We start from the raw sequence: 12049 nt of genomic DNA, 5'->3' as shown, positions 1-12049 counted from the left end.
GAGCTCCAGTAACTGATATAACATTTTATTGTTGTTTCCAAGCCAGCACGGCCTGTATTTGTTTGTTACCATCTATATTTACAATGAAGTCTCTTAATCAGCTGCTACGGTGATAGGGACAGTGGTGACTGCAGATATTGGATCCCTCACACCCCTCTATTTTCTACCTTTCCGGCTGGTGGAGTGGAAGCATAATGGTGACATGAATGCTTCAACATGAAAAGATTGTTCCCATTAGCATTGTAAAAAGCTTTTTTTGTGAAATTGCCTTTTCTCTGGCATTTCCTTACAGTTTTTTATGTGCAGATTTTAAAATTGCATAAAAACAGGTGAAAGGAAACATTAAGTATTAAATATTAATACAAGGAAAGTGACATTGCCATGGGAGCACATATTGTTAATTGGGTAACTACATGATCAAACATAGAGGCTCTCTTGCGCAGTTTTAGTTATAGGTCTAAACAACTGTACACACTTTGAAAGAATAATCTAATTTCACTTGTCATTTATAAGTTGCAGTAACAAAAGTAAGCAAATACAACTAAATTTGAAGTAAACTTAACATTTAAATATGAAACATAAGTTAAGACTAATAGTTAATTTAATTAGCTTTTTCAAGAAAATCAGTTCCCTAGATTTTTGGATGAAATCAATTTGTCAGATTTTACAGTGCAGTAATACCCTGTATTATACAGAGCCAACAAATCAGGCGCCAATCATCCTGTATCAATGTCGAGAGAAAAGTTATAAACTCCTCGTGTGGCTACAGGGCAATTCCTTTAGTCAGGGAGAACTTACTCAACCCTTTTTAATAAAACAGATCCTACACTTGCAGCAGTTGCAGGAGGACACCTTCAAATACACATGACTTTATTATAAATGTACAGACATGTTACTCTTATATGGATAACCTCTCACCTGCAGACCAGCGTGGCGATGATGACGCACCAGGCGGTGCAGCAGCAGTCAGCGCTGGGCTGCTGAGAGTGCGTATGGGAGTGCGAGGAATCGTCACTCTTGCGTCGCCGGCAGCAGAGCCAGAATGAGTAGAAGAGGAGGAAGAGGAGGTCCAGGCCCAAACACAGCAACGCCACAGCGCCAAGCAGCAAAATGGACTGGAGAGAAAAGGGAAAATTGAGAAAAAGAAATGTATGATTTCATAATACAGTTAATGTTGTGATTTTTTTCTGTCAACCTGACTTTGATTCATTCAGTCCTTATCACACAGAAGGGGACAATTTAGGAAGTGGGTTGAATATACAGGAAGCAAATTAGCTGATATAAGCAGAAACCAGATACAAAGACAGACCACATGATTTAGTTTTCCTGTATAGACAGACGCACACAAATACACAAATTGTGTTCCTCTCTCCAGCTATTTGAGGACAAAAAATAGTGGCTGTTAAATGGGTGTTTGATGGATACCATGAAAAACACATTTGCACACCATCAAACACGCACACCTCCATGGAGTAAACGGAAGCAATGCAGTTTGGGAGCTGTGTGCGCTAGAGACCCACCACGCAGATCACACACCCTCTAAAAGCTTTGAAGTGTAAAAGACGGTAGGGGTGGTGGGGGCAGACAGAAGGAGAAGTGAGGGGGGGGGTAAATTTGGAACAAAAAAAGAGGCTGGAGAGACAGAAAAAGAAGAAGACGTGAGAGAAGATGTCTGAACTGAACACTAAAAAGGGAGAAATGGGCAAAGACAGAGATGAGGGCTGTTACAGCAATTTGCCTTGAACTGACGAAATCTTTTTTTAGCACACACACACACACACACACACACACACACACACACTGCAATGTTAGTTTTTCGTTCCCCTCTGGGAATGTCTGGAAAAGTCATTGTACTGCAGGGCCATGGGGAGACTAAGGCACGTTTCTGGAAACCTAAAATCTCCACCTGCTAGACTACTTAAAGTAGACAAAGGATTGGTGCCACAGTTCTGCTTGAAACAGCAACACTGTGATTCTGGGGACTCCTTCATGAATGATAACAAAATCTGACTCCACCTCTAAGATCCTCACAGACTTCCTGGCTTCCCAGGCTTCTTCACTGCTGGTTTTTGTGCTGACCTCAATTTTTCCTCACTGCCAGCCAGCAATTTCCTCACCCTGCAGCAATTTATGCACCTCTACTGTAAATATTCGCGTGTATTCAATGAGTGTGTATGTGCCAAAATTGACATCATATTCAAAAATGCATTTAATGGATTATTTTCTGTTTTTTTTTAAATATATCGGGGATGCAACGAAAGCATAATAGTCTGGAGCAGTGAATCCCAACCTTGACCCCCAAAATGGGCCAAAAGATAAATCTGTGGAGTTGCAAGATGATTAACACGATAACAAAACCACATAATTTTGTGACACAAAATTATTTCAATTTTTTTTTTTACTTTCCTCTAATCTTTGCAATTTTGTTCTTGTCATTTATGGGATAACTTTATTTTTTTTTTAAATAACTGAACTGGTCACAATCAGTCAACATATACAACCGTTGATGAAGGATTGCAATTTATTTATTTGGAGGGGTCACGAGCCAAAAAGGCTGGGAACCCCTGCAGCAACACTAAAGGCCCTGACACACCTAGCTGACGCTCGACCTTTGGTCAATGTCGGGCCGTCTGTAGCCCTAGTTTCAGCGGTGTGTTCCACACTTTTGGGACAAGTCGGCCATTGTCACCTGTTTTTTGGCCAATTCAGCAGGTTGAATCGGCATCGGAGCCTGTCGGTAAGAAAAATCGCTCTGATTGGCAGTTCAACTGCGTGCACGAGACGAGAAACAGAAGTGAGGAAAGCAAACAAACAGCTCAAGTCAAGAGGGTGTGAGATCGAAACAAACTTGTTACATGAGATAAGATTTTATTTTTAGCCATTGAGCTGCTTAGCAGAAACAGTTTGTAGATGTTTGTGTAGTGCACAGTATATATCATTTGTACTTTCGACATGGGGTTGTGTTGTTAATGTGCAAACTGGTGAACTACTGTCTTGAATCCGTCCTGTCAGTCTTTTAATTGCCTTTTTTGAATGACAAACACAGACTACTGCCTCTGGCTGGTATGGAGAGTTATTTCATTGGCTGTAGTCACTGCAGTGTGTTCAGGTGCAACTTTGATGGCCGAGACACAGGTGGCGTGAGGCGACGCAACAGTCAGCCTTCGTCGCCACTAGTTCTTTGATGTGGTTGGGTGTGTCTTGGCCTTAAAAGTCTACAACCACAGTAGCACATATACACAGCAGGGATAGAGCTAAATGCTAACTTCAACATGCTAACATGCTCATAAAGACAATGGTAACATGATGAAGACATTCACCATAGTAGTTTAGCGTGTTAGAATGATAACATTTGCTAAAGAGCACTAAACACAAAGCTGAAGCTAACCGTAATGCCCTTTGTTGTGCAGGTATTTGGTCATAAACCAATTTCAGGTGCCACATTCTCTCATCTCTGGAGCCTGATATAGCATGCTGTTTTTCCTGGGAAATTCCTGAACTTCAGAAACACCACAGAAATGACTGTTTAGTCACACTAGAGCCAGCTGATGTGCTGTCACTGGCTTGTCTTCGACGCAACAAATCTCTTTTCACAGTGAGAAACAATGCAGCCTAATAAGGTCAGCATTTCCAAGTAAAGGGAGAGCTGTGACAGATGTATAACCAGGCCAGCAAAGGGCGCTGCATCAAACCTTGAGGGCTACAGCCAATCCAGCCAGGCTAGTGGGTCAGTGGCACACTACAGTAGAAAGGATACAATATGATATATAATAGGATGTGACCTGCAGTGGTGTAATGTGACATCTGAAGGGAGAGATGAGGGCTAATCTTCATTCAGCAGTCCAAACCACAACCCTCAGTCCCTGCTGAGGCATCTAAGTACTTCTATTGTCTGAGCTCTCTAACCACACACCCACAGCTAGGAGATATTAATTGCAAGCATTAAAATTAACTTTAAATATTCACCCTGCACAGGTGATGGACATAATATTAGTTTAAATATCACAGAGTGATAATGGCCTTCATCCAATTAAAACCTATGCTACAACTTGTGAAATACTCAGTGAGGAAAGCCTGCATTTATGTGTCAATTCTGTGTTTCTGTCACCACCGCATTATTATTTTCTCATGGGAAAGCAGTTGGTAAAGCCTCGCTGAGTGAGAGGAAATCAGCTGATTGCTTTTTCCCAGACTGGTATTCTCCCAACAGGTTAAAGAAGATAAACGGAGGATGGGAGGAGAGGGTCCTGATGGGAGAGGAGGGGGAGATAAGCTCTGCAGATTCCTTGTCTCTGGTATTATCCTACGTTATTATCTACAGGCTTACTGCTAGAGACGTTTTGCTATGGCAAAGGATTGCTGTGCTGCACTAATGCATTGTTTGATCTCTTGTGTCTTTAAAATCAACGTCAGGGCTTAATACCATATAGAGTAAAATGCATTAAGCTTTAAGAATGAAACCTCATGCTATATGGATGTTTTCGTGACATCCATCCACCATATATCATGCTACAGAAATGACAATGGGATTACAAAGAAACAGAGATATACAGGAACCTGATATGATAAAGAAAGTATGTTATTTCATTATGAATTTAACTGTAGAGCTAAAACAATTAGTCAATTGATAATACAATAAACAGAAAACTATTTGGCAACTATTTTGATAATAAATGACTCATTTCAGTCACTAATCAAGCACTTTTTGTCATATGTGATATTCAACTTAATGTCTTTGGATCTTGTAGTCCTGGTCAGGTGAAACAATCTGACTTTTGACTTTGGGAAATCTTTTTTTATGTTCTGAAATTTTATGTAAAAAAGTGCATTAATTGTCGAGAAAATAATTAGTAAATAAATTAATGATAAAATTAATTGTTGCAGCCCTAAAAACTGTTCAATCAAAATTTTTTTTTTTTTTCATTCTGCAAGTAAATCAAGCAAATGCCTGTCACAATATCACAAAACCCAGGGTGATGTATTCAAATTGCTTGTTTTTTATCTGACAACCAGTCAAAAACCCAAAAGTACTTAATTTACTGTGACAAAACAGAGACAAGCATGCTCATTTGAGAAGCTGGAACCATGACAGTCTGGCATTTGTGCTGACAAATTATTTTAACAATAAATTGACTCTAAAAATTCTCATTATCATGTCAGTGCTAATGTGCATATAAAGCAACAGCAGCTGATCCAGGACTGTTGATATCTGGTGTATGGGTTTAATGTTAAACGTGTAATCTGATTGAGGACCAGGTCTCTGCAGCCACTTCACTGCACCCCCACTGTGTATGATGGCCGCTAGATTAACTGTCAGGCTGACAAACCATCAGAGCAGATTAAGCGTGGATCAATTAGCTACTAATAAGCATGGTGAGCTTGACTGTGCATGTGTGTGTAGTACAGTGTACTAAGATGTAAGTGTGTGTGTGTGTGTGTGTGTGTGTGTGTGTGTGTGTGTGTGTGTGTGTGTGTGTGTGTGTGTGTGTGCACATCTACGCGACTGGAGATCAGCTTGCAGGCTGGAGGAGGGGCTAAATGTTAAACGCCCAGGCACAGTGATCTACTTTCAATCGGTCCATTTGCGTGTGTGTACGTGCACGCCTGTGAATGTACGTGTGTGTTTGAGCTGACAAGATCAATCACTTCCACCTCAGTAAGTTGTCCTTGCACTAACCCTGCCTGTGTGTTACTCTACAGTCGGGCCTCGCCTGCTATCCTCTCAACTTCTTTCCCGAGGCACTGGCTGACCTCAAGTTCATTCTGCTAATATTCACCTGTGCTACTAGGTCAAAGGGCAACCAGAGCACTTAACCTCAAAATCTGTACTCAGACAAAAGTCTTTGATGACCTGTGTGACATATTTCTAATTTTAAATACAAAAAGAGATTTAAGAGTGGTACCTTTTGACATCGATCCACTTTGATCCTTCTTTAAAATGCGATGAGATAATGTCTTCCACTGTGCAAACTGTAGCATACTTTTCAAAATACCAATTACAGTCTTACTTTCCACAGCTGGGAATACAGTATGTGTTATTACAGGTCACATGATTCCTCTGTAATGTTCTGCAGCTGCTTTAACTGCGGCTGGTAGCTGACTCTGCGATTCTACCATAATACAAACAGACGAACGCACACACACACACACACACACAGATAGACACACAAGCTATTCCAATGCCTTGCAGAACCTCAGGATAAGAGCTCCAATTTCAGCTCCTCAGGAAAAAAAATAAAAAAGTTTTCTTGCAGAAAGCCACAGAGTCAGCATCCCAAATAAAAATCAAAGTCATCAGAGACCAACTGCTCGTTGTGAGTGAATGCTAAACAGTTTTTTTGATTGTGTTTGTTTAAGAGCAAAAACTTCTGCACAGGAGCGAACAAGAACATGAGTGAGTGAGTGAGTGACATTGTGTGAGAAAAAAGTTTTGAGCAGCTTCAGAGCTCAAGAGCTGAATACAAATGAACCTGTGCCAAATCACATCAGAAAGAAAAACACTACACAGAAGAATCTCTCTCTATTGTGTGGGGGTGTGTGAGAGTGTGTGTTGTGGTGACGGACTCAGTGCACTAAAGGACACTGTGTAGGACCTTGTTTATATGTGTGTGTGAGTGAGTGAGTGAGTGAGTGTGTGTGTGTGTGTGTGTGTGTGTGTGTGTGTGTGTGTGTGTGTGTGTGTCTCAGCTGGATGAGTGGATGCATGAAAGCCTTTGAGACAGATATACTGAGCCAATCTAAAGACGGGCTTCAGTGAAAGAGTGAAAGAAAGAAAGAAAGAAAGAATGAAAGAAAGAGAGCATTCTTTCACAACAGACTCCAGCCCTCCCCTTCCCACTCTCACCCCCCTTCCCTCCCTCCCCACTAACTCCCTCCCTCCCCCAATCCAATTCAACCTCCCTCTTCTTGTTCTTCTCACCCCCTATCCCTCCCTCTCCCTCCCTCCGTCTAGCCAGAATTAATGATTTCACCCTGAATGGGACCCCTATATTCACCCACACACACACACAATAACACGCACACACACACACACACACACACACACACACACACACACACACACACACAGCCCCTGAGGGAGATCTGTGACCTCACCTCGACAAACAACACTAAGTGCTAAATACGCAGTGACACAGAAAGTGAACATACTGTATGTGGCATATATACGTACAGCACATACTGTAGGATATGCACAACTGCCGTACGTACAAATTACGTGCAAACAAACATATGATCATGGTGCAGGATGCTCAGTGACATAGAAACAGTCCCGTCTGCTAAAATATGTCAGGATGTAATTAGTCTAAAAAGGGGGTCCTTAAAATTCCAGTGGTCACACACATTGACACACACACTCACAAAGGCCCTTAGTGAAACACTGAATAGCTCGCAGGAAGTGGCTATTTGGCAATTTAGAAGCACCTCCCATGGCTCATCGAGCCTTCTCTCTCTCCGCTCGCCTCCAATCAGTCTCTTTTTATCTTTCTCACTCCTCTCTCCCTGCTTCCCTCTCCAGTTCCCATCTCTCTCCCTTGTTCATGGCCGTGGGTGCCTTCCCACGCTCAGCTCTTGAACTTGCACGCCTTCCCTCCTCTCCCCCGAACATGTCAGCAAACTACACTGTGGGGTGACTGCAGCCCATGAAATGTGGGATTCTAAACGATGTGTCTCGGCTTTATGCGGGTTCGCAGGGGCTGTGTTTTCTGGTGCAGAGACCTGGAAGTCACCTTGTTTGAAGATTCAAATGAAATGCAGCAAAACTGGGCCAAAGCCCCTCTTTGAGACAGAGCTGCTCTCTAAGGCAGCACTGCAGAATCAGTAAGTGTTTTATCACAGAAGAGGGCAACATATTGATAATAAATTGATAGTATGATATCAATATACATATCACCTTAGTATTTGGATACTGTAATATCATAAGCTTTGTCTTTTCTTGGTTTTAAAGGCTGCATTACAGTAAAGTGATGTCATATTTTGGACTTAGACTGTTCCAGCTGTTCTATTATTTGCCTTCACCCACTTAGTCATTACTCATGATCATGTATCAAAAATAAATATTTTGTAAAAGCACCAATACAATACAAACACCTACAATAGGCTATTGCTGCATATTGATATTAAGGTATTTGGCCAAAAATATCATGATATTTGATTTCCTCCTAGCCCAATCACAGAACGACTGAGCAACTGCAGCTTTTAACAACTTGTAATGATTGTTTTTCTTTCTGATTATCTTTGCAATTATTTGATTAATCAGTGAACCATTAAAATGTCAGGAAATAGAAGAAATGTCCATTGTAGGTTCCCAAAGCCCAAGCTTGTGTCCTAAAATAACCTGTTTTGTCCAAAGCCAATACTGTAGTAGTAAATTTACAATGATATAAAAGCAGGACAAATCTCAAATTTAAGAAACTGGAACCAGAACATGTCTGGCATTTTGGCTTTATAAATTGCTTGAACTATTATTAATCAGTTATCCAACTTGTCATCGTCACGATCATTTTCTGTCCACTGACAGAACCAGTGCTTCCCACTTTTTGTCTCATGATCATTGGAGAGCCAGGCAAGCAATGCCTCCTCACTGTCCCTCATCAGATTTGGTAGGATGATGAGTAGGAGCTGCAAGCAGTACATCAAAGTGTCATTTTAATACTTTCTAAAGTCCAGAGGAGGTGAAACTGTCCAGTATTTTCAAAGGAAAAGGCAAACCTCTGAGAAACAGTCCCCAAAAAACAGTAAAAAAAAAAAGCATAATTTTGTTTAGCAGAAATGTTGTGTGTTTTTCTTTCCTATTTGCTATTAGTCTTGTAGTTGCTTGCAGATTTATATTGAAATTATGCGTGATTTATATTGAAATTATGCGTGCCAACCCCCTGGCTGGGAACCACCTGAGTATTGATTAATCAATCAATAAATCCTGTTTATATTTATCCATAACAATGATGGAGCAGGTATGGGATCAGTGTCTTAATTCAAGGACATTCCCCTCTCTCTCTCTCTCTCTCTCTCTCTCTCTCTCACTCACACACACACACACACACACACACAAAGCATTGATCGATGCAGTGAGGGAACCCACAACTCTGTGGGTGACAGCCTCAGTCACCATTTGGCCACTCTGCTGTGAAATTACAGTGTGGGCAGGTGGCAGGAGGTGGGATGATAAGGTGATGCTGCATGATGACTTGGATGATGAATTCTGAGTGGGAGGTAATTATTCCCCTGTACTTGTCTTACCTTCTGGTACTCAGAGTCCTCCGGTCTGAAGTCACTGCTCACAAGCTGGAATTCGATGTTGAAATGAGGCAACCGGTGGAGCAGATTCACCCACCAGGGCGGAGAGTAGTTCACCACAGCAGCCATCCTGATCCAACTACCTGCCGGCTGTCACTTCACTCTCTAACCTGATTCCTCACACGGACACTGTAGAGAAATTCAGGACCATAATGGGAAGTTCAGGACCGTTAAGGGTTAACAGGGCACAGAAATGACTTCATGCTCAAATCACACCAACTGCCATGATAGATGGAGCTAGGAAACAGCTGGTATTGATGTCATCTCACCAAACATATTAGGCAAGATGAAGGCTCGGTATCTACAGTCCTTAATACTGTTTACCATCAAAACTTCACAACCTGCATCTATCGACTGGAGCAAATTACTCATGACTGACATTATAAAGCCAATGTGATGAGTTATCTGTGATTAGTCACTGACAAGGGTGGGATAAACATGCCATCCAATATCAACATGCCAATAAACTGCACATGCTCTTTTGACTTTTGCTGAAGATACACTTGCACATTGTCATATTATAATGTCCTGTTTTTCTGTCAATTTTCATCAATTATGCAACACATCCTTTCTTCACTATTATCTGGCAGTTGTTTATGTCTTTATCTATCAATGAAACACCTGCACATGCTGCTTCGTGTGATTAAATAGGCTAAAATGCTGCAATATGACATATTACTTCATTTCAGTTGTCTTTAAAAATCTGTGCAACTGGAGTCCATCATAATGACTTGGATCAATATGAATATTTTACCATTTAGCGGCTGCTTTTCTTTACAGCTCCTGGTGTAACCTATTGTATGGGCAGCTTTGTTATATGTACTGTGCCTGTATCACGATAACATGGGCAAAACTAGCATCATTAAAAAGCTAATCTGTCATCCCCACTCTTATCAACAACAACCCATTAAACGCATTGATATAATGATGATATTCGTGCTAAAATGTCATTTTAAACAGCCCATTGTACGCATATATTAAACCTTTAAGGTCATATTGTAATATGACATACTGTACATGAATTATAGCAAGACAATAGCATGGCTGACAGCTACCTCGCATCACCCAATTTACGCCCATACGGCAAAACACAGGCTTCGTGAGATAAATGTGTTGTGGTCGGTGAAATGGCCGTTATATCAAACCCCACACACAGACACGACTCTTTCTATTACACTGACTTAACTGTACCACCGCATGTAGGTCAACTCAGTCGAGGGTATCCTCACATATTCAAGCCGCAAGCCTTATTTATTCTCACACGTCGTGTCGATAAATTGTTAGCAAAAAACGGATTAGCTAGCTTTATCCTGCTTTGTCCGTTGAAACTACCGCAGTCTCTCACAGAGTCGTCAAGGCAACAAGGAGGAGAAACGGCAAGAATCCGCTTCAGGGGCTCTGCATGTCTGTGGGACATCAGAGCCTCCGCTGTGTCGGGGAATAGGGACCGTGTTACAACCTACCTAGTGAAGCCAAAGCGGATGCAGACTCTCGTGTAGCGTAGTCTTGGGAGTCCAGGCCGGCGTATATTTCACCTATTGTCTTCCCAGATCCGGTGGTGGATTTGAACACCACAGCCGTCCGCTGCTGCATCAACGCGGCCGTACCGAGCTAGCTGCAACGACCGAGTCGGCTGCAGTCCCAACCACATTGAAAACGACGGAATAACGGTCAGCGACCCCGGTCCGCTCACATTTCACCGAGACGCCCTCCTGGTTTGACTGCCTTCCACGAGTGCAACAATGCCACGGCAGATTAGGGGTTAAACTCGTTGACCCGCAACCCAGTATCTTTCTTTTTTTATATAGTTTATGCCGTCGTTGTCTTTCTTAATACCATAACGGGTTGAGCTCGTCGGTGCTGTTCCCACGGTGACCGTCGGTTCAGTGCATTTAGCGCTGCGGCTCTTCAATTGGATGATATTGTTGGAGCGTGAAGCAAACACGGTGTTTAAAAAGCCCTGGAGGACGGGGCTTTGCGGCAGCTCCAGCTCTGCAAGTGTGTGTGTGTGTGTGTGAGAGAGAGAGAGAGAGAGAGAGAGAGAGAGAGAGAGAGTGTGTATTCGTGTGTTCGCCCGTATGTGTGAATGAGGGACAACAAATGTGCAAAGAGGTCGCCCCCTATCGTTAAAATGATGGTAATACAGGTTACAGTGGGAAGCCTGACTGTTTTTTATTTCATTATTTCATTGATGTTTAACTTACACAGAGGTATGTGTACAATATCATAATATGGTATCTATACTGTATCACAACTTGTACTTGCTGTACCCCCTAAGTTAGGATGTGTTAGTACTGTCATGCCGTGTTGGTAATAATTAGACAAAGAGGAAGATACAAATGTTGTAGCTTGCTTATTACCCACAGCCCAGAAGAACTGGGGAACACCTACAGTCAAGAAAAGAGGGATACAATACTTCAAGAAAATTTGTGTCATGTATAGAAATCAACAAAAAACACAACAGAAGAAAAACAGACAAAAATGAGTTGTAAAAAATAAAAGACATAGCCAAGTGTTTCTTATGGGAACACCACCACAGTACTCTCTCTCAACTCTAAGTCTCAAACTTGTGATGTCATAGGGTAGCTGCTCCATCGACAGTGAAAGGGAGGCTGATTTTGTGGACCTACAGAATATTTGTTTTCTTTTTTATACCCAAATGAGCCTTATTCTATTGTAATGTCCTCGGTTGTGAACCAAAAAAGTACCCATATCCTCAGAACATTCCCCTGGGTGCTCTCATTGTCATCTCGTA

The 12049-nt window shown here is 41.8% G+C and overlaps 1 protein-coding gene across 3 annotated transcripts in view; it reads right to left on the bottom strand.

The window, feature by feature from the left end:
• ttyh3b (tweety family member 3b) overlaps positions 1-11309 on the bottom strand; it is a 30860-nt gene extending 19551 nt beyond the window's left edge. The window contains exons 1-3 of one of the 3 annotated variants that reach the window (XM_050044328.1): positions 10758-11309; positions 9238-9423; positions 919-1115 (exon numbers count right to left, since the gene is read on the bottom strand). In XM_050044328.1, coding sequence (XP_049900285.1) covers positions 919-1115; positions 9238-9363 — 323 coding nt within the window. In that variant the 5' untranslated portion in view covers positions 9364-9423; positions 10758-11309. Of the gene's footprint in view, positions 1-918; positions 1116-9237; positions 9424-10480; positions 10607-10757 lie in introns of those variants that run through there. The other 2 variants (XM_050044329.1, XM_050044330.1) reach the window with 2 other exon arrangements.
• Positions 11310-12049: the final 740 nt, after the last annotated feature.

This window comes from Epinephelus moara, chromosome 5 (assembly GCF_006386435.1).
Source record: "Epinephelus moara isolate mb chromosome 5, YSFRI_EMoa_1.0, whole genome shotgun sequence".
In the NCBI taxonomy this organism is placed as follows: domain Eukaryota; kingdom Metazoa; phylum Chordata; class Actinopteri; order Perciformes; family Serranidae; genus Epinephelus; species Epinephelus moara.
Note: the sequence above shows the minus strand (reverse complement) of the source record. Positions and strands in the feature narration are given on the sequence as shown.